General features: G+C 43.1%; 1 protein-coding gene across 2 annotated transcripts in view; it reads left to right on the top strand.

Moving 5' to 3' along the window:
- The first annotated feature begins 1,557 nt into the window (after window positions 1-1,557).
- Pik3r1 (phosphoinositide-3-kinase regulatory subunit 1) overlaps window positions 1,558-25,416 on the top strand; it is an 82,165-nt gene continuing 58,306 nt past the window's right edge. The window contains exons 1-2 of one of the 2 annotated variants that reach the window (XM_027401585.2): window positions 1,558-1,695; window positions 11,393-12,106. In XM_027401585.2, coding sequence (XP_027257386.1) covers window positions 11,773-12,106 — 334 coding nt within the window. In that variant the 5' untranslated portion in view covers window positions 1,558-1,695; window positions 11,393-11,772. Of the gene's footprint in view, window positions 1,696-11,392; window positions 12,116-25,416 lie in introns of both variants that reach the window. The other variant, XM_027401584.2, reaches the window with a different exon arrangement.

Below are 25,416 nucleotides of genomic sequence, written 5' to 3'. Positions count from 1 at the left end.
GGAATAGTTCTACTCATAATTAAGATGATTTCTCTATGCAAATTAACATAATATTTAGAGAGATTCTACAAAGTCTAGGCAGGCTTGAACTTCAGACTTAAAGTACTTCAAAGTGCAGGGATTGCAGGTGTTTGTCACCACATCCCACATGATAGGTGGATTCTAAAATGTGATATGAGCAGCTGCCTGCTTTTGTCTTTTGTCTTCAGTAGATACCAGCAGTAACAGAAACATTAGTTCCTGAACAATGTACCAAGGAGATCTCCGATCTGTAAGAATGTGAGTCACCTTTAGACACGATTGCATTTGCTAAGGATAAGCTGTGAATTTCACCCCCCCCCCCACGCTTCCAACATTCACACTAACACTCTACCAAATTTAGAATTTGACAAAAGACTAAGTTCTTGGTTAAGAAAAAGTAGGATTCTTGCCAGAACTAGAGAAGGGCTGCAAAAAATGAACTTTAGGGCAAGAAGGGTAGGTGGCTGCAGGTCCCTCAACTGCAAAATAAGCCATAGCCTGGCAGCAAATTTTTAAAAGTTCAAGAGTTCTTGAAAGTTTTCAGGAGAACCAAAAACCGGGTGACATCTTCTCATAGCATGGGAAGGTTGAGACAACATCACTTCTTTCTTGAGGAGCTTCAGGTGTGATTTACATTAAAAAAAAAAAAAACAACAACATAGAATTCATTTGAGTTTCTGCAGTCTGTCAAAAGCATTGGAGGGCGGTGGGCTATGTGACCTACATAGGCTCTGCAGTCCAAGGACCGCCAGAGATCCCTCCTCAAAGAACTCTTCCTTTTCCGCTAGGTCCGGTCTGGCTCAGGGAGGCGGGAGGCGGCGGTGCCAGGGTTTTGTAGGCGGCCACAGGCTACGGGCGGGCACTCGTTGCTCCGGCTCACCCTTTCACCCCTCCTTCACCCCGGGAGTGCCACGCCGGGTGGCGCGGTTTTTCTGACCACTAGGGAAGCTGTGCTGGCGAGGCCAGGAATTACAGGGCCTCCCTTCTTTGGCGAGCCTTGGCATCTGCGTCCTCCTGACCTCAGCTACTGTGTTCTAGTGGGTTCGAAAGTCGCAGGGTCTCGCAGGTAGCAAGCCGGGCTCCCGGGAGACCTGAACTTATCTTACACCACCTTGGGCTCCCACCTCCACTCCCTGCTTTGGGCCCGGGAGACGCCCGGCAGACAAACCAGCCCCAATCAGGCAGAGATAGAACGCTCCGCCGCAGGGACCGCCCGCCGTCCGGTCGCCTGGAGCATCCCGGTGCAGGGGGCGGGGGAGGAGGCGAGGACAGCAGGGGAGGGGATGGAGGGAAGGAGTGGTAGGTACTGAACACAGTGCCTGGACCCTGGTCGACCGCCCCGAGACTGGTAGAGGTGGAGGGCGCGGCTCGGGCTCTTGGGGAGGGGTCTCGATCGCTGATTGGTGTGTGCCTGGGGGCGGGACGGAGGGGCGTGTCCGGGGCGGGGCTGGCGTCTGGCGCTGGAGCTGAGGGCGCACCGCAAGGAGTAGCGAGCAGCTGGAGCCGAGTTGGAGGAAGCAGCGGCCGCGGCGGCGAGGACGGCTGTGCAGTCAAAGAGCCGGGACAGCGAAGCGCCGGTGGGTCGCAGCTGGATCGCAGGCGCCTGGGAACTGTAAGCTGGAGAGACCGCTGAATCCCAGGTCGGGCAGAGGAAGGAAGCGAGCCGCTCCGGAGGTAGGTGGAGGCGGTGGGTCCCGGTGTGCCCGGGAGGGGGAGGCGGTGCGAACGCGCTCGGCCGCTGCTCTTCCTGTCACCGGCAGCCGCTTCTGCTGCCGAGACACTCGAGGGGAAGCGACCCAGCTGCCAGCCCCCAGTCTCCAGCATCTCTGCGCCGCTGGGAAACCTTCTCCGGCCAGCGGCTAGCCTGCGTGGTCGCGACCACCTCCTGCTCTGGTTTCCTCGGTGCTACCCCGGTTCGGCTCTGCTCGCTGCCGGGTGCATTCGGTCCCGGAGTTGCCAGCGGTCGCCGGCTCCCCTCCTCCTTCGTCACCTCACGCTTCCGAGGGTCCCCTATTGCCCTGCAGCTTCCTGGAGCCGGGAGCCCGCGAGGAGAGCGCCTGGATCGCTGTCTTTGCATAAGCGCGACGCCCCTTCCAGGCCTGGCAGCTGCAGCCTGGGTCGCCGACCGAGCTGGGCCACGGTGGTCCCTGGAGCTCGCCCCCAGCCCCCGCCCTCCGAAGTTTGCCGCCCTCCTCTTCCGGGGTGGGGGAAGTGCGCCTCAGGGCGGTCGGTGGCTGGGGCTTGAGCTCGGCGTCTGGCGCCCGCCGGGCTTGGGCAGGTTGCTGGAGGCATAATGAGTGGGATCCTGGCACCGCCCGGAAATCCAGCTTTTTCCTAACGCGGGGCAATCCTGGAGGGACCTGCCCAGCAATATGCTGCCGACCGGGGAGAGCCGGCCCGCATGCAAACCTAAGCTAAAATATCAGTGGGGAATTGTCTGCAAGCCACTTCCTTTCCAAAGCCAGAAACTGCCCGGCAGATCACGAGACAAAGAGAATAGAAACGCTCTGGCCAGGCACGCATGTACAGAAATGCATTTTGGTAACCAGCTTTCGCGCACAATAACGCAAGGGTGTGAGCGGAGTGGCTGTGACATGTTGAATGCTGTGTGCCGGCACTGGATTCAGGGGAATTCTGCTCCGGCACTAGTAATACCGGAAAGGTCTCACTTCCACCGTTAATTCTAGGAGGAGCTGCAGGCTCTGTTGCTGTACTGGTGTGAATTTATGCTTTATTTAGGGCTTTCGTGGTTTTAGGGCTTAAAATTTTTCCTTTTCTTTTCCCGTCTTTTCCCTCTTTGTCAGACAGTGCGAAGTAGGAAAGGATGAAGCAGTTCCGGGTTTTTAATGTAGCATGGGATTGTCATTTCAGTGAGATCGAGTTTCAAGTTTTTAGGTGGTAGGAGCACCCACAAAACTGATTGACTTAGGCTCCATGGGGAAGCATATCTTAATATTTCATTAGCTTATGGTAAATTTCATTAGCTTGGGCACCTTAAAGCTTGTAAATTATGAGCAAAGAAAGCTTGGAGTAGTAGACAGATGGGCTTATTTCTGCCATGGATTAGCAGACTAATAGATTTCTGAAGTAGAAATCATTAGGACTTAAGGGCCTTCACACAGGTGAGGTGTCCTTGCATCATTTGTCACTGAAAAGAGAGCCAGCAACTCCTGAGCTTTTTTTTTTTTTTTTTTTTTTTTTTTTTTTTTTTTTTTTTTTTTTTTTGACAGTTGCACTCACTGTTTTTGAGATAAAACACTTAATGGTAAGCAGGCCGTTTTTTAAAGCACACAGTTGTTTAAAATTTGGAAACAACTGTTTTTGCTTATTACAAAGAAAATGACGATCCTGATTTTTCTTGCACCTCGTGGTTTTGGACTGGTGATTCAAAGTAGGTTTAATTAGGAAAGGTGAATGGGGAAAGTTCCTTGCTTTGCAGACATTCTCTGCAATGCCACCTCTATGTGCCTGTTGCAGGCCACACTACTTTTCCATAGCTATCTGTCAGTTTTTATGATTTGAAGAAAGTTGGACTTGGCTGATACTGGCTCTCAGACTATTGTGGGAGTTTACTTTTAACTTTCATCTTGCATTGGGACCTGTTCCTAGTTGCATAACAGAGCTCTGCCATGTGCACATTGTTATCTGTTGTTTTATTTGCATTTTTTATGATAGCACTCTGCTTTTTCACATCTGTGATGTGCTGTAGCCATGTAAAAAAGCATTTCACTGCCCACTGACTCAGTGTGTTGTTTTCTTTAGCTATATATTTATTTTTCTTGTCTTTGATGCATTTCCAGTATAAAAAGTTGGTTTGGGAAAACTAAGCAATAGAACACATTTACAGGGATATGTATTTTGGCTGTTGATGGTGGGTTTGTATGCATTTATCTTTTGGAAATGTTAATTACACCTAAGCTGATGGATTGCTTTTTAAAAACCTTTTATTAGTGTATATTAATTTGGGGGGACATATTTGTGCATGCATGTTACATATTTTGCTTATCCTCTCTCCCCGTTGCCCTTTCCTGTCCCCTTCCCTCTTTCAATCCAATTTCTCAAAAAGCTTTGAATCTTAAGTATAAGTCTATTCAACTCACACAAACTTTGTACCCTTAAAAGTGTTGCTTATTCTTTTAAACTTTTGCCATGAACACCATGAGCTTTAATGTTATAGTGTTGATTAAAATTTCCTTTCTGCCCCCCTTTCTCATAAGTAGTTCAGGGAAGTGTTGGAAAAGGGCATTCACTTTGAAAAATTATCCACATAGTTGTTAAAACAAAAGCAATTCTGGTCCAGCTTTTATTGTGTTTGTACTTTTGATTTGCAAAATGTATTTTATTGGATAAAGAGATAGTGAGTGGATGAGCCAACGAGGGAAAAATGGTTTATGGTCAAGTAGACTATAGCAAGATGAGCTAACATTTTCATGTAGTGTTTACTTGTAATTCTCTTTTGAGTAAGGTGTACATACATGGAAAAAATTGGCTCCTAATTGTCAGTCTGTTATGTATATTAGATTGGCCAAACACAGAGCACCTTGCTTGATGCAGGGCTTTACTAGCAGAGGCAGGAAAGGAAGCATCCTGGTGAAGCTTTGAAAACTACAAAGTCACCTGTCAATAGAAGGGATTGTCAGTTGTATATGTGTGTGTACTCATTATTTTGGAGGCAGTGTCTCATATAGTCCAGACTGGCCTTGAACTCTCGATGTAGCAGAAGTTGGCTTTGAACTCTTGAACCTTTTACCTCTACCTCCCCAGTCCTGGGATTATAGGCTTGTACCAACACACAACTGTCAGTTTTGTTTTTACTTTAAAATTAGTGTAAATTGTATCATTTTTTCCTTCTTTCTTGAAACATTGGTTGTGATTAATTTTTAAAGCACTCATATTTGTGTTTTGTACAACCTCATTTGCCTCCTCCCTGTGTGATTTTTTTTTGGGGGGGGTGGTCATGGTTTTGCCAATACTCTTATTGAAATCACTTGCTGACAGTAGTGGCAATTAAAGGCTATTTGAACTGAAAAATAGACTACCTAATTACTTATACCTTGTTTGTGTAATTACTTATACCAATACCTTTTTTTCCGGTGAAACATGGAATGAGTGTAGTACAAACTTACTAAAGAAATAAAAAGGGATGGTAAAAACATTGTTGGAGATTTTATTCTGCCACTATTGCTTTCCTTAAAGTAAATCAAATGTATACCTATAAGCACCGGTAGTCAAAATAGTCCTCAGGTTAATGATCACCTGGGAGAGAATTGAAGTCATAGGAACCTGGCAATGAGTCAGGAGGCTCCACCAATTGGTGTTTTGAGTTGGTATAGCCCAGATGCCTTGCCAGCAGTTCAGCCTTTGCCTCTTGCCTTCATCCTGGAATGCCTCTGCGGTCCTGAGGACTGGGCTTGTCCCATGAGGACCCAGCTGCCCTCATTCTCTTGAGTGTTTCATTACTGTGTTCAGTTTTTCCTTTCTGAGGGTAGCCTAGGGAGTGGCCATGAAACCCAGTTAGACAACAGTGTCATGACTCCCACCGTGTGCCCCACCACCAAGTATACTCTTGTTGCCCTCCCACATAAACACCCCCTGACCTCTACTGAGCTGCTTTCCACCTTGGGTCTGGAGAGAGAATTACTTGGGCTAAGTCCACAGGCTCTATCTGACTCTATTTACAGCAGGGTTTTATTTTAGGTAGCTTCAGGCTTCTTTTAGAACTGCTTGCAGCATTGAAAGGCAGCACAAGAGAAAATTCCTGGCACCTGTCTGTTTCTGTTTTAAATCTGCATTGTGTAAATGGCAGTGACATTCAATGCTGATATATTGCTAGCAGTCCCATTGTTCCTAAGAGCAGTTATAAGAGTGCCACCACTGCAGCTGACTGTCACTTCATGCATGTAATTTAACTTTGCTTGTTTTCTCATCTGCAAAATGGGGCTGATAATTAAGCTACAGCAGTTGGAAGGGTGCGTGCAAAACTCCAAGAACTGTGCCCTGCACACGGAGAACACTGAGTTGGGGTTAATTATATTAAGCTTGTACTGAGAAGCATGGTGCTACGTGCTTTGTGAGTGTAATTGCCTTTAATCCTCATAATAACCTAGTGAGGTATAGGTCTGTTTCTTACACCGGCCTCACAGGTGATGAAATGATAGAGGGAGGTTTCATCGACTTGCCAATAGTTCCATATCTAGGCATGGATCAGGGCAGCCCCTGTTAGCTGCAGCACTCTTCCTGCCATGAATTTGAAAAACTACAATTGTGTTTTTCACAAGAAGAGGTACTTTAGGGCAGCCCCCTTTTTGTTCACTCCTCCCAGGGCTACCATTTCAATCCCTGTCTACTGTAGTGATGCAGGGGTCAAGGCACATTGGCCTCATAGCCTCTTCTTGTAGGAGGGTCTCTTAGTCACATGGCCCTTCGTCTTAGTCCCCTCTTAATCCTGACCCTCTTTGTCTAGAAGGGCTGCTGTGGGTGGCCCGGAGTAGCCCTCTCCTCTCCTCTTCTCAGTGTGCTCTTCTCAGTGCTGCAACCGCTTTGCAGGCCTGTCTCTTTACCATGTCACCTGGGTATGTACTCTCTGCCCCTAAAGGGCTTGCAGGCAGGAATTGCAGCCTCCACACACTACCTACCCACAGTAGCTACCCAGCCTGGAGTGTGGCATCAGGCAGCACATTCTGCTTAGCCTGTTGATTTGGAAATGGATGGAGATATTAGATGCCTGTAACATTGGGCTCACCTTGAGCCCATCTTTTCTACCCTATTTTAATTGAGGCTGTTCAATCCCAGCATTATATATATAAACACATAGTGTTTACTAGGATCCTAAGTCAGTTTAGGATCCTAGTATTTCATAACTTTCAGAGTTTGGAAGGGTAGACAGATTTTCAAGTAATGATTCTTGTTTTTCAAAGACTGTATAAATTGAGGTAGGACATTTACTCTAGACTCTGAGCTAGCACTTTAAGGGGAAAGGGAAAGGGAAAGGGATTACATATGGTGGTGTAGGCTGCCCACCCAGAGCTCTTATCTTGACTATAGAACCTTTTGGTGCTGCCACCCAGTGTCACATTGCTAATTGCATCACAGGATAGTAATGCACGCTTATATTTTCTTGTCTTTCTTTCTTTCTTTCTTTCTTTCTTTCTTTTTTTAAATGCAATTTGAGGAGATCCATTTTTTCTGCTTCTCCATCAGTTTTCCCAAATCCCATCCTTTGTAGAAGGTGAATAGAGTAAGTCAACAAAACTGGAGGGCTTTTCAGAGAGTTTGTTTGGTTCTTTCTCATTGTGCCTGCAGTTTAGAAAGGTAAACTTAAAAAAAAAAAAAAAAAACCTACTTTCAAGCCATTGCACATTAAGCAGTCAGCCACATAGTTTTATTTGCTGAGCATTAGAAACAATTTTATTTGGAAAAAAAAAATGAGACTTACTCAGTATGTTAGCAGAGAAAGAAAGTTTACTTCCAGTGAGTAGGGCTGTAGACAGCCATGAAAAAGTTAAAAGATTAGAGCAAAATAGTTCCCATAAGGAAATTATGGGCAGTGGCATAGATCTTGTATAAAAATAAGTTATTTTGTAATTTCTTCACTAAATTCCTTTAAGCTTTTGGGGGGAGTATACAGTGTCCTATGCATGCATTAGCTTAGAGCTTATATCATAGAATTGCCTGGGTCATCTGAAAATAATAGTTTGTTGGTGATGACTATTATTTGAACATAAAGTGACCTTTACTCTGAATATGAGTGGAAATAGTTCACTGGGCAGATGTTTTTAGCCAAAAAGAATAGAAGGCATAATTTGTTGAAAGTGGGAAATATCTGTTCTGTCAAAACTCCAAATTGACTTCAGGAGGATCACATAGGCACTTACCATGCTTCCAGCTGCTGGGTGTTCTGCAGTCCTGGGGACAATTCAAAGGAGAGCTGCCAGTCCTTTAGATGTGACAGTTCTTGTGACTCTGGATTGATGCTTCCCTTATCTCCCAAGGGAGGAGCTAAGTTGTTAGAAATTGTGCAATGAGTAGCCCAGGAGAGTATCACAGGGCAGAGAGGCCAAGAGGGGTACAGGTGGCAGAGGCTATGTTTGTAGGACAGAGATGGGCAGGATTCCAGAAGTGGGCAGTCTTCTATAAGTGATTCTTTTATTCACTAGTTTATGGACTTCTTAGGCAAAGGTACATTTTAATAGAGTTGCTTTGGAGGTTGAGGTGCTGAGTCCTGCACTTGGTGGGACTGCTGTCTGGTTACACTGGCTTCTTTTTGTGCAGGTATGTTAGAGAACCAGTCACACTTACCTATGTGGCTGCTATGAAGGCACATCCACAGAATTCTCATGGGGGACTAGCCAGAGCAGGCTGGCTACTGCATTGTTGATATTTCTGCTGTGCCTAAGCTGCCCCTGGGCATCTCAACTCATGGAGACCAGAAATAAGTTATGGTGGTCTTAAAAGTGGGAACTCCACACACTAGCTGGATCTGAATTTAGATTCTGTATCTGGCACTGAGTGCAGTCATGCCCGAGACACTAAGCTTCCTCAGCTTGTCAACTGACTATCTATAGTACCTTGGTTATTATGAGGGTGGAACGGGTTAATGTGGGCACAGCTCCCAATAAGTGTCATCACATGACAATGATAGTGATAACACTACCTCATTTAAATGGGCACGGCAGTCCAGAGAAAGTGTGCAGGCCAGAGTGCAGTCTGAGAGGACTGCTTGCCTTCTCTGCCCAGCCAAGGTCTCTCTGAACCTTGTCACCACATGATCAATCCCCACCCAAATAAATGACTTTGTGTGCTCGCCCTCTCTTTTTCCAACATTGCTTTCAGACTGCTTCACTGACACCCAGTCATTGCTGACCTTGACTGCCAACCTTAACTGTCTGCATTGATCTCCCTGGCCTTGTTCTACTTGTAATCCCCAAGCAGACAGGCATGCTTTACTTGCAATCCCCAACTCATAAGAGATCTGTGTTTCCTTTGTCAGACTATGACCCAGAGTTCTGTAGAGTTTTTAAGATTCTCCTGCACTGACGGGGGAGAGCATTGGCCTAAGTGTCTAGGTCTCAGCACACAGGGTGGGGATTGCTTCTCAAGAATCTAGCGTCCTCTTTCGGATGCCACCCAGAGTTTCATCCCCTTGTGTGGACTTAGCCCCAGGTACACTCAAGAGGACCTCAGGTTCAGAAATCCCTGAAAAGGCATGGGGCAGTTTCTGAGTCGATGGTGTGGAACATGCCTAGCTATATTGTTGTGGTGTGTGCTGGGGCTTGTTTCATGGTTGCTGGGGGCTGGAGGCATTGTATTTCCTGTTCTACTGAAATCCCACCAAACTGGTCCTCTGGGTGGTTGAAATTGAGGAAGTGTGAGGCAGCAGCTGGCAGAAAGATCTGCCCTGGCCACTGACTTAGGACTTTCCCCCTCCCCTCCCCTCTAAAAGACATACATTGCCAGGAAAAGCTAACAAAAATTTCAGGGCAGATTTGAAGGAATTAAATTATTCTTAGGCATATTGCCTGGATTCCAAGCTTTTAGGGATATGTAAATTTTCATGTTCTTTGGAGTTGTGTCTCTTTTGTACAGAACACATTAGTACAAAAAAATGAGATTTGCTGGTTCTACATTTTTGTGTGAATTTATGCAATGAATTTTTAATTTGGTTCTGGATCTTTCAGAAGGAGAGGTTTTCTTCAAATGTAACATAGCTTATTTTTCTCATACGCTCCACTGGCTGCATTAATTTTTTTCCCTCTGATGCCTGAAATGCAAAGTAGAGTACTATCCCAAATTAATATTCTTGCTCCACAAAGATTTCCAGTGTTTGTTTTTACTTCCCTTTAATATGCAGCCCTCCTTAGAGTGTTATTGTATAAAGCTAAGAGGCTTTAGCCATGTGAAGTTGAATACTTTACACTTCTGAATGCCAACATAACAATTAATCTGTGATTAGATTTCGTTTTTTAAGATGCCTACACTGAAGAGTGCCTTGTAATACTGAACTGCTAAAGTGTTTCTTTCTTTTAAACTTAAGCAAGTCTCTTTGACACAGGCCCGTGTGGCTGTTTTTGTATTGCTTTATTGTACAAGTTGGTGAACTGAAACCTTTTGCTTGAAAGTAGTTTCTACAGTAAAGGTAACATTGAGAAATAAAAGGGATGATGCGTGCATCTGTGTTACATGCAGTCCTATTAGCCATCCATGATGACTAAAGCTCTCCAATTGCTCTGCCCCCACTATGCTTGGCAATTGAAAGAAAACCGTTTTCATTACCCTGGCCTCCACCAAGCCTGTTTTACATAGTACTTCCGCAGCAGTAAGCATGGCTACTTCCTTTCATATCTTAACTCCTTACAATCTAGTTGCTATCCTATTGTTGGCCTGCAGTGTGGCATCCCAGAAAGTCAGTAATGGTTCCCATCACACTGAAATCAGTTCTACTTTATTTGCAGCTACTTACAAAACCACAGGTGTACTCTCGAGTTCAGCTGGAGTTTTTGGTCAGCCACTAGCACACATGGAGTGTTTGTCTATATCCCATGAGCCCATCAGGTCTCTGGGCTTTCCTTTGCCTCGGATCAAGCCCTTGCTCCTCTTGCTTCTGCCAGCGAGCAGTTTTCACCACACATTTCCCCTTCATACTGTGTACCACTTCAGTCTGCGCCTTTATGGACGGACCAGCTGCTGCGTCTCTGGTCTCTGTCCTCACCTTTCTTAGCAGCCTCTCACTTCCATTCTTTCCCTGTGCCAGTCCCACCTGGGCACCGAGGTCAGATTGGGTGCAGCCTTCATCCCGTGACTGCTTCCCCACATCATGGGGCACTCACCGTAGAGGGTTGACTTACTCACACTTGCTGTCCCTGTGCATTTCAGATGGCCCTGTTGTCTTCCCAACCCAGGATCACTGTTCCTTCTTTGTCTTCTGATGGATTAGACTGCCTGTGCTTCTTTTCATAATATGACATTTGCTTGGTCTGTCTGTACTCAGGATCATGACACACATTCCATTCTGTCTACAGATTCCTGCAATTTGATGTGGTCTCTCTCTCTCTCTCTCTCTCTCTCTCACCCGGTGGCATTTTGTGTCAACATCTATTATGGCATTTACCTAATGTTTTGGTTCCTCATGTCCTAGTCTTATCTGTAGAACATTGCTAACACTTCTCCTCCTGTCCCGCCCAGCCTTCTTAGAAGGCAGGGACTACCTAACTAATCTTGGTTTTGTACACTGTGTCAAGCAGTAGCCCACTGGCCTGTCTATGTATGTTGTCTGCCAGAGTGATTAAGTACTTGTTGAATGGACGTAGAAATTCAAATCCACACAGATGGCCAAGTGTGATGTTCTTTCATAAGCCTTGTTTTTGCTTGCTAGGTGACGCTGAGAGTAGAGTGTGGCAGTAAAATCAGACGACAGATGGACAGTGTGACAAGAACGTCAGAGAGGATTGGGCCTCGTTTTGAGAGTCAGCCTGGAGTCAAGGTGTTGACAAGTCGCTGAAAAGGACACCAGGGAGGACTGTGGCACACAGAGGGAGTAGAGCCCTGACTTCAGTCACACCATTGATGGAGGACAGATGGACAGCCGGATGGCCAGTCACCTCTCTTAAACCTTTGGATAGTGGTCCCTCGTCTTCTGCTGGCCACCTGTTAGGGATTTTAGCCCATTCTCTGAACTCTCTTTCCCTCAACACGTAAACTCAGACTGCAGTGTACAAGCAGACTCCTCTATTGCGGGGTGACAGAGCTGCAAACATGAGCGCTGAGGGATACCAGTACAGAGCACTGTATGACTACAAGAAGGAGAGAGAGGAGGACATCGACCTGCACTTGGGTGACATATTAACTGTGAATAAAGGGTCCTTAGTGGCACTTGGATTCAGTGATGGACAGGAAGCCCGGCCTGAAGATATTGGCTGGTTAAATGGCTACAATGAAACCACCGGGGAGAGGGGAGACTTTCCAGGAACATACGTTGAATATATTGGAAGGAAAAGAATTTCACCTCCCACTCCCAAGCCCCGGCCCCCACGACCTCTTCCTGTTGCACCAGGTTCTTCAAAAACTGAAGCAGACACGGAGCAACCAGGTCAGTATGGTGAGTGATTGGTTATTTAATGACCTTTTGATTTTAGGTTTTTAAAATATTTTTAATTGGTAAAATCTTAGACATTAAAGCTAGGACATTAAGTTCTGAGAAGAAGTCATCTTAGCAAGTCGACCTGAATGGATGTATAGTGTATAAAAGTTTGGTCAATCATGACATACCTAGAAGTTTGCTTTTGTGTGATTGGGAGCTCGTGTAAATTGGGAGATGGTGTCTGAGAGCTGTTTAGTAAGAATCATTAAACACTGTTATTACAGTGGCCATTGAATTAATGCAGGCGTCCCATTCTTATGGTTGTTATTGCTTTGAGGAAGCAGAGGGTAAGTCTAGTATAAGCATATTTAATGTGAATGTGGTTTGCATGGAAAAATGTAGAGTCTTAGAGTGACCACAGAACTCGGCAGAGAAGAAACCATTGTTTTGTTAACCTAGAATCTGTCTCATGGTTTCCTCTTAAGGCTTGGGGTTAGCATAAAAGGAAAGGGTCTTCTGTTTCTGTAAAGGCAGTGAGTGCCATTGTGCCAGCAGTGCTTGTGTCTGTTTGGCTCCCATGAGGTGAAACTCAGGTTCACTGGGTACTTCTGTTAAATGGAAGCTGCCTCCAACTCAAAATCCATGTGCTGGAGATGGTGCATGCTTGGCCTTGGGCACAGCTGTTCCTGGGTAGATTTTCTTTTATTCAGTTTCTCACTGAGATGAGCGTCATGGTCAGTATTGGTGCTGTCTGTTTCATCAGATACTGTTTCTTGCTAGGAAATCTCCAGCCTGTTTTGGGGGTGTCTGTGGTCTTTCTCTCCACCCTCAGAGACTTACACAAGAAAACTAGATATATTAAACAGATAAAGCTGCTGATCCATGATTACATACTGACCAGAGCTGGATGGGGCCACACAGGAGGTTTCTGGAAGGAATTTTGATAGCATGGTATCAGACTTTTCCAGATGAAGGGGGGAATAAGAATAAAGAAGCAGGTTCAAGGGTGAGAGCTGCCTTTTCACACTGGACAACAGGATGGAAAATGAGTCAAAAAACATACTTGTGATACCCCCGAAGGGTTGGGCTGCTCTTTTTGCCTTCTGCATTGGGCTCCAAAGGGATACTTTTTTTGAGAACATTATTCAATATTTAATAATAACAAATAATGTGGTTTTTAAAACTACACTAGGTTAAAAAGCATTTTTATTTTATTTTACTTTTTTGCAAGCAAACCAAAAAGTTCCTTGAACTGTGCATGTGTTCTGGGCATACACAATTTTCAAAGTATTGTGTTTCTTCCATAGTATGGGTTAGCAGACTGAAGATAAACAAGTAGTGTTTTTCTTCATCAAATAACATGTTTTCTGACATGACTTCTCTTTGTTGTTGTTTGAAAAATTTATTTATTTTATGTGTGTGTGTGTGTGTGTGTGTGTGTGTATGTGTATGTGTGTGTGTGTGTGTGTGTGTGTGTGACTGTGTATATATGTGTACCACAGGCATGCAGTTGCCCACAGAAGTCAATAGAGGGCATCAGATCCTGGGAACTGGAATTGCATGAACTTGGAAGCTACCATGTGGGTGTTGGGAAATTGCACCTAAGTCTTCTGGAAGAGCAGCCAGTGCTGTTACAGGCTTAACTCTCTCTTGTCCCCTGACTACTACTTCTTTTTTTAACTTAGAAACAGTTAAGTAGGGTCATTTAAGAAGAAAAATGACCTCATTGCACCCTGAATACAAAGGGTTGTAGAACCAATAAACAAATAGCTCAGTTGAATTAGAGATGACTCATAAGGTGGAGTTGAGGGTGCCAGGTCATAATTACTGACAAAAAGACTTTGTGAAAATAGCTTCTAAACAAAATTACATTTGATAACTGTTATCCGGTGTAAGTTTATTTGGCTGTCATACCCGGTCAAGGAATAAGACTTAGAGAAAAATGACTCTTTTTTTGTAAGGTGTTGCACTATTTATTGTACTTGCTTTCTCTGGTGAGCACTGAGACTTTTAACAGCCATTTCGTTTTTCTTTTTGATATGTGGAAAGAGAAAAATGAAAAATTTTAGTGGGATTTAAGAAGAGACCCATGTTAACATATACAGAACTATTAGGAAGAATGGGCCTGAACATAAATGAGAAATTAGGAATAACTGAATGGTTGGGAACACAGTGGAAGGAGGGGGTCACCAAGAGGGCATTGTACTAAACATTCATCAGATACTCTAGGAGCATCAGACTCATAGTCACATTTAAATATGATTCATGTGACGTGGGAGGTCAGCAGCTCCCGTGTCAGTACAGATGCAGCTGTCTTTTGCCCAAGTACATATTTCCAAAGCTTTTGTAGTAAAAAACTGTGTGATGGCAAGAAAAGGGAGTTCTTTTCTTTCTCTTCTTCTCTTTTCTCCTCTTAGGTAATAAACAAGACTTCTTCAGTCTTGTCTTTTCTCTTTGGACTCCCACTATCTAACATGGATTCTTTTGAATTCTCGGTTTTCTTTCACACAGTTATAAGGCTACTCTTCAAGTCTAAGAACTGTGTGTAGTTCTCTCTTCTGGGCACCTGGACACCAGATACGGTTGATGAGCAGTGATGTAGACAGAGGCAGCTTGGACCAGTGTGCAAGCTAACCTTGTTTCATTTATCCTATTGATTCTCCATAATAACCCCAGCCACCCTTTTTTCTCTTCCTCATGTTTGAGAACTCCTAGGTTCAAGCCATCCTCCTCCCCCCCTCTGCCTCCTTAGTACCTGTCACTACAGTTGTGTACCACTACTCCTGGCTATCCCTCTGCATTTCAAAGAAGACTGCCATTGACCTCTGACCCAAAGGAGATTCTTCATGAGCAGTTCCTCCCTATGCAGTAGAATCCACCCTTCTCTCTCTTTCCTTGTACTGCATGGGTTTCAAAAGAAGACTATGGCATTTAGTTGTGAGGTTGAAGAAACAAGCATTTGCATGAGGACAAGGAAGCACAGTTATGTAGCCACGCTAGTGAGTGCCAGGGACATAGTAAATGCTGAGTAAATGTCAAACAACAACAAAACACAGCTTATATGAACATCTGATTGCACAGTTTAAATGAACATCTGATTGAGGAGCTCCTCTCATCTAAATGTACCTTCTACCAATGTGTTTAACATTCAGTTGTTTATAGCACTCTGGCTTGTGTAGTGAATGAGTTTCTTTCTTGAACGATCTTGGACTGGGGGCATCACATTCATTCAGTCAACACAGATGGGGTTCCTAGTTTGCACTAGAAAGCAAAAACAGAAGATGAAATGAACACATTTTCTGTTTTCCTTCCGTCCTGGCTCCAACAGTTCTTTCCTAGGTCCCTGATCCCCTCCGATTCTCACTGAAGCTGGCCCTGCTGCACAGTGTCTCTCTGCTCTTGCCTTTCTCACGGCGAGCTCTCCAAGAGGAGGTCTTGGTCCTCTGTGATCCAGCTATGCCACACAGAGCAACGGTGTCTCAAGTGATGAAGACTTTTGGAGCCTCATCCTGCAGCCACAACACATGCTTCTGAAATGAGCCACTTGCTCTGTGTGTCACATGTCGGTGCATAGGCTGAATAGCTCAGCCTGCTTCTGGTCACCATGCCTAAGTTGCCCTTTGGTTCACTCACCTCTGAGGTGCCCTGTTGCTTTGGCCTACAACCTTGTTTGCTGTGCTTCTAGAATGCTTATCTTCTGCCACAGGCCTTGGGACAGATTGTTCTGCTGCTAGAGAAGTGGGTGAAGCAGATAGGGAGTAGAAGGTGTGTCCTATCAGCTAGTGACCTGGGGCACAGATTTTGTATTATTTGTAGTGCCTCCCCCCCACCCCCATGGCTTTCTCCTTGCGTGAGGGCTACAGTTGTCAAAATGAGTTTTATTTCACCTTCCTGGAGCCTAGTATCCCACTTGAGCATCTTTGGGAACAACCTTTTCCTTGTTTTGTTGGAGTGTGCAAGGTGTGTGCTCTAACCGTGTGGCCTGGCCCCTCTCCCTTAGCTGTAGGGGACAAGCATTCAGTCAGACACACAGCCTGACTTTATTGAGGGTCTCATGTTTCCTCTCCTATACAAGGATGTGATTCAGTTGTAAGTGAGGATTTAGGGACAGGGAATACAAATACATTCTTCTTGTGCAGAAGTTGTCTGCAGGGCTGTTTAGCAGCTCAAACACAGACTTTGCGGTTCTCCAGTCGAAGTCCAGCATTGGCTGGATATTTAGTGTTGTGAGCTTCTGACCAAGAGAGTTTGTGTAAACTGTAAAATCTGCCAACGTGAGGAGCTACTTGGGCACCCAAGCTGACATAAACCTCAGGCATGCCCCATGCACCCATGACCCTGAGGACTCCTGACCACAGGTCCTAGCTAGCTTTACCTATAAAACAAAAGGCAGACATTGGCCTGATCTGTTTTATGTTTTGATCAAAATCCCTTCTAAATACAAAAAAGAAAAGAGCCTGCTTTCTATGCTTTCCCCGGGCATGTTATCTTTACATTTTTCACACTCCGGCCTTTGAGTGTCCCTCTATGCTTGTTACCCCTTGTCTAAAAAGCAAGGCTGCAATAAATCACATAAGTCGACCACACTACACAGAGATCACAGAAAGTAGAGACCTGATCCCAAATTACACACCTTGGTGGGGTGCCGTGTTCTCAATGCATGACTCTCTGCTGGAGACAATAGACAGGGAAGCATTCTTGTTTGTGTGAATTATGTCTCAGAATAGGGCTTTTTTCTTAACTTTTTCTACCTTCTCTTCTCCTTTCAAGTGAGGCATTGCCAGGAAGCTGGGGGCCTGTCTCAGGCATCTGACTTTGGGTGGTGGTCACTTGTTCTTCATTCTGTAACCATGGTGCTCTGCAGAGAAAGCCGGGTAAGGGTACAGGACCTGTGATGAGAGGGCCCTTGAGCCTCCCCTTTCTGCTTCTGGATAGCCAGAAGAAGCGTGAATGTTTTCCTAGGGAATAGAATATATTTCTGAAAGATCATCAGTGTAATTGATTAATCACAAATATTTGCTATGCGTATGGTGTTGTACGTTCACTGGCCATGGTGATAGTGCTGAGAATCAAATCCAGAACCGAATGCATGTAAGGCAAGTACTATGTGTGTACCTAGCCCACACATGTGGTTCTTTTTTGTTTGTTGTTTGAGATACTGTCTCACCTTGTAACTCACTGGCCTGGAACTCGCTATATAGACCAGGCTGTCTTTGAAGTCACAGAAATCTGCCTTCCTATGTCCCTGGAGAGCTGTGATTAAATGCATCTAAATTTTGATCAAATGAGATGACCCTAACCATTTCTCTTGTGAAAACAGAATTTATTACTTATAAATTATTACCTATTATGATGTAGCCCTCCTTTCCGTGAAAATATAAACAGTAACAATATTATTGTCACTAAATTCTTGATTTGTTAAAATATTTTTCCTGTTAATTTAAAATGCTATCCTCATTACCCCCTCCCCCCCCCCCCCCCCGTTTTGCAAGGAAGGAGAGGAACCCTAAAGAACAATTTGCACATTCACACCCATTTGAAAGGAAACCCAGAAAAAGAGAAGGATTTCCTTTACCCCCTTTCTCAGGAGGTTTCAGTCCCTCTTCTGACACAACTAGTTTAGGAACTGCCAGGCAGTGCAGCTGAGTCAAGGCTGCCTCGGGCATTCCTAGTCTGGAGGAGGGACACACCTCCTTCCCCTGGGTATTACTCACAGGGACAGAGCCTCTTTGCCCTGTGGCTGTGGTAGCTGTAGAGTTATGCGCCTGGATAACAGGACCCATGTCCTTCAGAATCAATGCTAAGGCAGGCAGCTTAGGTTCATTCTTTCTAGACTTATTTCTGTTTTGTCATTATGTATGTTTGTGTGGCCAAGTGTGGGTGACCTTGAATTTCCCTGGAGTTACAGATTGTTATGAGCTGTCTGACATGGATCCTGGGGATCAAACTCCTGTCCTCTGAAAGAGCTGTACCTGCTCTTAACCACTGAGCCATTTCTCCAGCCCCACATTTTTTTTTCCTTAAATGAAATGCAGTAGGTCCCTGTAACCCTGGCTTTGCTTCTCATGGCTACCCAAGGTCAACTGGGAGCTGAAAACATTACTATACAACTAGACATTTTGAGTGAGAAAAAGGCAGCGACCATATATATATATATATATATATATATATATATATATTTATGTATGACTTTTTACTATAGTATATTGCTATGATTATTGTAGTTTTATTAGTTGTTTATACATTATACTCTTAGCATAGGTGTGCATGTATAGGAAGAAAATGGTGTATATATAGAGGGATTGGTATCATTTGTGTATTTAGGTGCCCATTGAGAATCTTGGAACTACTGTATTCCTTCTCATCCTATGTTAAGTTTCTGGGCTTAGCACTCTTTGCTTTGGTGTGTGTGTATGTGTGTGTGTTTGCAAAGTGTGTGAAGGGCCACAGGCCTTACCTGTTCAGTGTGGATGAAACCCTCCCACCTCCGATTCAAACAAGTTAGTTATTTAAGCCAAAGGAGCCTATTTTCTTCATTAAGGATGGAAATAATATTAATGGCCTAAGTTTTCATTGTCATAAAGATAAAACCCCAAAGACTACAAGTATTCCCCCTTTAGTTTAGTTGTCACTGGAGTTTTTGATAAGTTTGATGTCTAGTGTGGTTTCTAGGTGGGTGTATGTATCTTTGTCCAAAAGGGATTAGTAAACATGTCTTCAGTACATTTGGATTTGGGAAAATAAACATTAGAAAATTTGAAAGTCAACAACAAATGGTGCCTTACATCTGCTAAGTTGCATCCCAAAAGGAGAAATTTTGTACCTGTGGGAAATTCGCTTGCCAAGTGTGTCATGTCATTTGCATATTCAAATTTTAGTAACGAACAAACAGAAAGTAAATGTTCACAGTGCAGCTGGCTGTTGCTTATATGTTTATTTTTTGTTGCTAGCAGATTGCCACAAGAAAGGATGTAAAATGGACAGAAGACCAAGATGCGGGTGGGGGGAATAACTTGGTGTACTAGCTAGGGGCAGGGTTGCTTGATAAGCTGTCCTTAATGTTTCCATGTCTTAGTTTAACTTATGGCATTTAGTATCAAATTAATCTTTAGGCTTTTAATAGATTCAAATAAAGACCAACAAGGTGAAGATAGAAATTGCTTTTGTTTCAGTAACTTGGATACAACTGGCCTCAATTTAACAAAATAGTGTCAGAACACTTTGTAAAGTAGCCTTCTTTATCATTATTTATACAAAAAGTATCCTTTTTTGTCATTCTACTGCTGTGGCAGTAGAAACATTGTTAACTAACATTCTTGTAACTAAAAATCAATGCAGTGTACATTGTTAAAATGCAACTTTGTAGTGGAAAGGGAAATGAATGGCAGAACTTTCTATTTAATTATGTATGCAGAGCTTTCTCCCAGTGGCCCTCTGCAACCCAAAGTGCCTGGATGTCATTTTTTAGGAATTCCTTCTCTGGAATATTTCTTGCTTGGAGGTGTTGGCAATCTTTTTGTCATCTATCTTATCTGTTCTCAGCTAGTGGCATGTATTATGCAGGTCTTAGATTATTCTGTCAGTTTGATGCGTATTGAAGTTAGTGTAGAAGATTATCTGTAATTTGTTGGTCAAATCTGATATCTAGGATGGGAAAGGATATCGGCATACTTGTAATATAAATTCTATCTGATATGCTGTTTGGGTCAGGAACTCTGCCTTACTTCCCATATATTCTTTAGCCACTTTAATACCAGTGAGTGCTAATTGTAAAATGAAAAGATCAGTATTGGCCCTTCTGAGATGAGGCTATGTTTTTGTTTCAACCTCTCAATTTGTGCTGCTAAGAATTGTTGGAGAACTAACTCCTGTACATCCCAAGGATAAGTTCTTACACCAGTAGTACCCCACTAATACTACCCTGATCCCCTGAATGTGGGACAAATAGGAGGGAGTTTTTGAGGAGGGGTGACTTAGGGTAGCTGGGTGGAAGTACTCACAGGAACTCATTACAAGATCTGCTTGGAAGCTGCTCTGGGGATTATATGAATTATTGCTAATGAAGTGTCCACTTGGTACTTTTTTGCCAATCTATGTGATACACGATCGTAAGGCGGACTCACCAGTGTGTAACAATTTCTGAACTTTCATTCACTGCTGGGCACTTGACAGCTGACTTCCCATTGGCTCACAACTCTTTCAGGTTCGTGTGCTGTGGTACAGGAGCACATTAAATGACATCTATGGAATGGCATCTCATCCTGTGCAGCGTCTGGAATCATTCTTGTCTTTCTGGATGTGTTTAATGGACATTTGAGTTAAGTTCTCCAGGACCAGGAAAGGATAGTGGTTATAATGTTTATAATGTGTGTACGAAACTTTGCTTATTTAGCCTTCACATGTGAAGAAGAGGTAACAAATTTGCATTTTCCTAGGCAGAACCCTGTCATGAAGCCAGTGACTGTCTTGTGTGGTCATCATCTTGGTCCAGCTATCTCCCTGACAGTAAAACACCTAATACTGGTCTCGACACATGGGCTCAGTGACCCAGCAAAAAGAAGTGATCTTAGGTCCCACTTGCTCTACTTGCTTTAATAAAATGTAGTTTTCAAAATTACTTAATGGTGCTGAGAAGCCACTACTTTGTGGTATTAAGTATTTTTGTTAGACGTTATAAACTACTGTGATTGCACTGAATGCTGTTGGCTTTAATTTTGCCATATTTTTAAAAGATGATTTTTTCTTTTAGTTTTCTCGTGCTGGTGCTTGAACTCAGAGCTCTGTGGATGCTAAGCAAGCATTCTAGCACTGTGCTATACTTCAGCTCTTTGATGTATATTTTAATTAAGCTTAAGAATGTTGTTCCTTCACTAAACAAATAAATCATTTGAATATTTTCTATCCCTTACTTATTTCTATACTAAATACAGACACATAGTTGGGTATGGTGGTGTCATTGTTAAACAGTTATGTGTGATTATAGTTTATATATATGTATATAACATTTAAAAGCTTTACATATTTAATTTGTATATTATGGATATTTTTAAAGCATTCTCTGTCAATATTGTACATATTAGTGCCATTGCCAAGCAGTTATGTATGGTTATTTAGTTTTTACATATAACATTTAAAGGCTACATATCTGTATAATATGTATAACTTTAAAGCATTCTCTATCGATAACAAACTTTACTAGGATATTTTAAAGGCAACCAAAAGTGAATTTTTTTTTTGAAAGAAACACATTTAAAGAGGCTAGAACACTGATTTGTATATAATTCTAAGGAATGAGATGGAACACAAAGTATGTATAACAATCACTGCCCCATACTTTCTCACAAATATATTTACTGAAAATATATTTTATTTTTAAGTTGAACTTAAAATTCTATAGACATAAGTGTCTGCCAGGCCTTCTGCTAGGCATTTATAGTCTTTTTTTTTTTTTTTTTTTAATTTGCTACTTGCTTATCCTAACAAAGATAGGTTCTTATAACCATTTTGAGATAAAGCATAACCTCAGATTAGTGTGTGAATATTTTTTGGAAAGAAAGGGGACTCCATAGCCAAGGAGTTTTGCTGAGTGGAGAGCCATGTCCTGCAAGGTGACAGCCCATCCTGCAGGGTGGCAGCCACAGCATGGGTCTGTCTTGACTTGCAGTCCTCTGAAGTCTACTTTTCAAATGATCTTCGTGTCTGTCTCCTTACTTAGTCATTAATGCACTAGTTATTTTATTCACACAACTACAGAAGAAGTTACCTTCACACTACATACCACTTACACCATTTTCTTATTTCTGATAACTATGTCAAAGTGTTGACTTACCAATAGAGGGATGAAGCTTCAAAAAGAAGACCATACTTTGGATATATGCCCCACCCCCACCCCAGGAAATATGCATTTGGTCTGCTGAACATATCCCCCCCCACACAACTCTAATATTTTGTAAGAAGCTAAATGCTGCTTCACATGCATCTGAGTTTCAATTTTTCATATTTTGGGCTCATATCCTTTTGATTAGAATGGAACACAGGCTAGGTTTGACCTGCTTCAAAGCCAAAATCCCGAGGATATCCAGCCTAAGAGCTGTGTGTTTTGGCGTGTGAAGAACGGCTGCTTGGAGTCTGTACATACAAGAACTCTCACGTTGACTCAAATGAATTCAGAGCCTGTTCCCCAAATTATGTCAAGGTTAGCAGTAAATGCCGCTTTAGAGGGCTGAGTAAATTACTAAATTCCTGTGAATGTCAAACTTTATTTCTCAGCAGAGTCGGCTGCTGCCAAGTTTGTAATGTAAACATTCTGTACTGTTACCTGGCTTCCAAGGACAGAAAGGATGAGGACATGTGTGGGGCACAGGTGAATTTTATTTCTAGCCACTTAACAAGACAATGTGATGCTGTGCTGTCTCGAAAGCTATGAGTGCCAGAAAGACTTCTTGAATACATTAATTTTTGCCTTTTCCCCATTCAATTGCAAAAAAAAAAAAAAAAAAAAAAAGGTGTAAAAAGTTCCCTGGGTTTAAAAGGCTGGTAGCTCTGGCATAGTTTTTTGAGAACCTCAAAGAGGACCTCGCTTCCCACCACAGTCGTAAGAGGCCAGAACAAAAACACATTCTCAATGATTCCCGGAATCAGGACTAGTTGGAGAGCCTGCCTGTTGTAAACTCAGCAGACCCAGGTTTTGAAAAACAATAGAGTAAGGTTTGACCACCTACAGGTATCCAGGCAGTCTCCAGACCTGCCTGTCTCTGTTTCATCCCCCCCAGGGCATTTCTTTCCTCTTACTTATCTCCCCAGCTGTACCTTCCTGTTCAGTAGGAGGTAACAAAATCCAAAAATAACCAAGAGGGAGATAGGGTACCTCAGACCTGTAATCCTAGTGCTCAGGGAACTGAGGTGCAAGGATTCCAAGTTCAAGGCCAAACTAGATTACATAGTACGATCTGTCTGGAAAAACAAAGGAACAAATTCCCTACAGTAAGCTAGGGAATGGGGCAGTGAGGTAGGCTCTATAAGAGCGGAGGTTCAGAAAGATAGTTAACTGAAGACTTGTGCATTCTAGGCTTTTGGTCAGTCATGGCCTTGGACAGACAAACTAACAACCAGAAAGGATTTTCCTTTAAGACTAGCAAAACTACGTTCAAATGAACATCTGTTTGGGAATTGCCTAGGAACTGTTGCTTTCACTCTGCCATCTGACCTTAGACATGAAACCAGCACCAAAGCCGATGGAGAGGATGGACAAACAGCATGTCTGTGGGAGATTGTATTCATTGGTAAACAGGAAAGCCACCCCCAAGCCTACTGAAAACTGTCATTTTTGTGCACACAGTGGGTTGGGAGGCAAGAGAAACTTCTAACTAAAAGTGAGAGGAGTTCAAGTTTCAAGCTTGCCCCCTCACCATGGACAGAAAGCAGCTGGGTGATTATGAGCTGAAGATGTGAGAAGCATGAGCATGGTGTGAGAAGACGGGAATTGTTAAAGTAAAGGTGTACTAGCCATATCCAGCAAAAAGTACAATGGACACTGCTAAAAATAAGATGCGTGTTGAGAGGAGATACACAAAGAAAGATCTTACAAAATCCAAAGAAAAAGAGTGAGCGGGCATGGTGGAGGAGATACAGGAAGATGTATGTGAAACTTCAAGGGTTGGTGAACAGCAACTCTTTTCAAGTGGAACAGGGTAACATGGCTGAAGAAGCTTCAGGCCTGTGTGCAGATCTGAACGTTTTCCCCATTGTCACTTGATGATGTCACTGGAAAGCCACCTCCAGATATGTTTTAGAAAGAATTTTAGATTATAAGAATGATTACAAGAACCATATTAAAGTTTTTTGCCAAAATACATGCAAGGTGTTTGTTACCAAGCAACAAAATTACCCTCCATCTCTAGCAATCGGTGCCCAAAGCTGTTCATTTTCAACAGTTTTGAGGAGAAACGATGGTGACCAGGGCATGAGCTGCCTCCTTAGACTTTGTACTGGCTGCATTGAAGAGATGTTTTAATACACAGGTCCTCTGAATAACACATTAAACCTTTCATGTCATGTCAGGGTGGGGCTTAAGAGTTACGTTTTTATCCCTAAGTTCACAATTAGAAAGTGCATACATTAAAATTAATTTTGATTAACTTAAGGATTGCTAGACATATACAGGGTACATCTTCCAAATTCATAGAACTACAATTATATAACAAAAGTACATAAATGCTATTGGAAAATGCATAAAAACTTTAAAGAACACCTTTTTTTTTTTTTTTTTTTTGCACATTGCACATGTTTTGGGTACTCTGTGAACACTTATTAACATGTTAGTACTTTTCATGACAACTCTATGATAGTGGCCATATCCATATACCTGAAACCAAAGTGTAGTTAAATGCTGTCCCCAAGTCACACAGCTAGTAAAAAAGTTGGGATTTGACCTCATGGTGCTCCCAAGCAGATATGCCATGCTAACAAGGGCTGGTAGGTAATCCTGTTATACCACATGACACACCCACTCCTGCTGAGCCAGGGGTGTGTCTTGGAGCCAAAAACAGATGACCCCTTGCTTTTCAGATGACCTGTGGTCTGCCAAGACAAAAGGAGCTAAACAAAGTGGATGTTTCCTGTCTCAGGAAATAGACTCAAGAAAAACTAATGTATGAAGCAGACATGGGAGTCATTCTTCCTTATAGCAGAATGCCAGATCAGCAAGCAGGGACACAGTTTGTTCCCTCTGCATGCTGGAGCCTGTTGTTGTTGTTGTTGTTGTGTGTATATGTGTGTTTGTTATTTGGAAGTCAGGGGACAGCTTTATATTGTCATCCTAAGAAGGCCATCTATTTCCATTGAGACAGGGTCTCTCAATATTTAGGAAGCATAATGTTAAGGATAGGCTGGCTGGTCAGGAAGCCCCAGGGACCTTCCTGTCTCTGCCTCCCTAGGACTGGGATTACAGATGTGAGTCACCATGGCCAGGATTTTTATGTGGATTCTGGGGATTGAACTCAGGTCTTTGTCCTTAAAAGGCAAGCACTCTAGTGACTGAGCCTTCCCCCTCAGCCCAAGCCTGTGAGTCTGTAAGACTGGTGAAGATGCTAGCTGTCAAATTAGCCTTCATTTAACTAGTGCTTCTTGATATTATATATCGAATTTTTTATGTATCATATATACACTTTTCATGTTTACATATAAAACATTAGAGTTTATATGCACATTATTGTGTTCTCATACATTATATATATGAAATTTACATAAGTAGATCTGATAATACAACTTAAAAGGTCATAGGAAAAGCTTTCCTGGGTTAATTATACTAATGGAGCTGC

The sequence above is a fragment of the Cricetulus griseus genome, chromosome 2, assembly GCF_003668045.3.
Source record: "Cricetulus griseus strain 17A/GY chromosome 2, alternate assembly CriGri-PICRH-1.0, whole genome shotgun sequence".
Lineage (NCBI taxonomy): Eukaryota > Metazoa > Chordata > Mammalia > Rodentia > Cricetidae > Cricetulus > Cricetulus griseus.
Note: the sequence above shows the minus strand (reverse complement) of the source record. Positions and strands in the feature narration are given on the sequence as shown.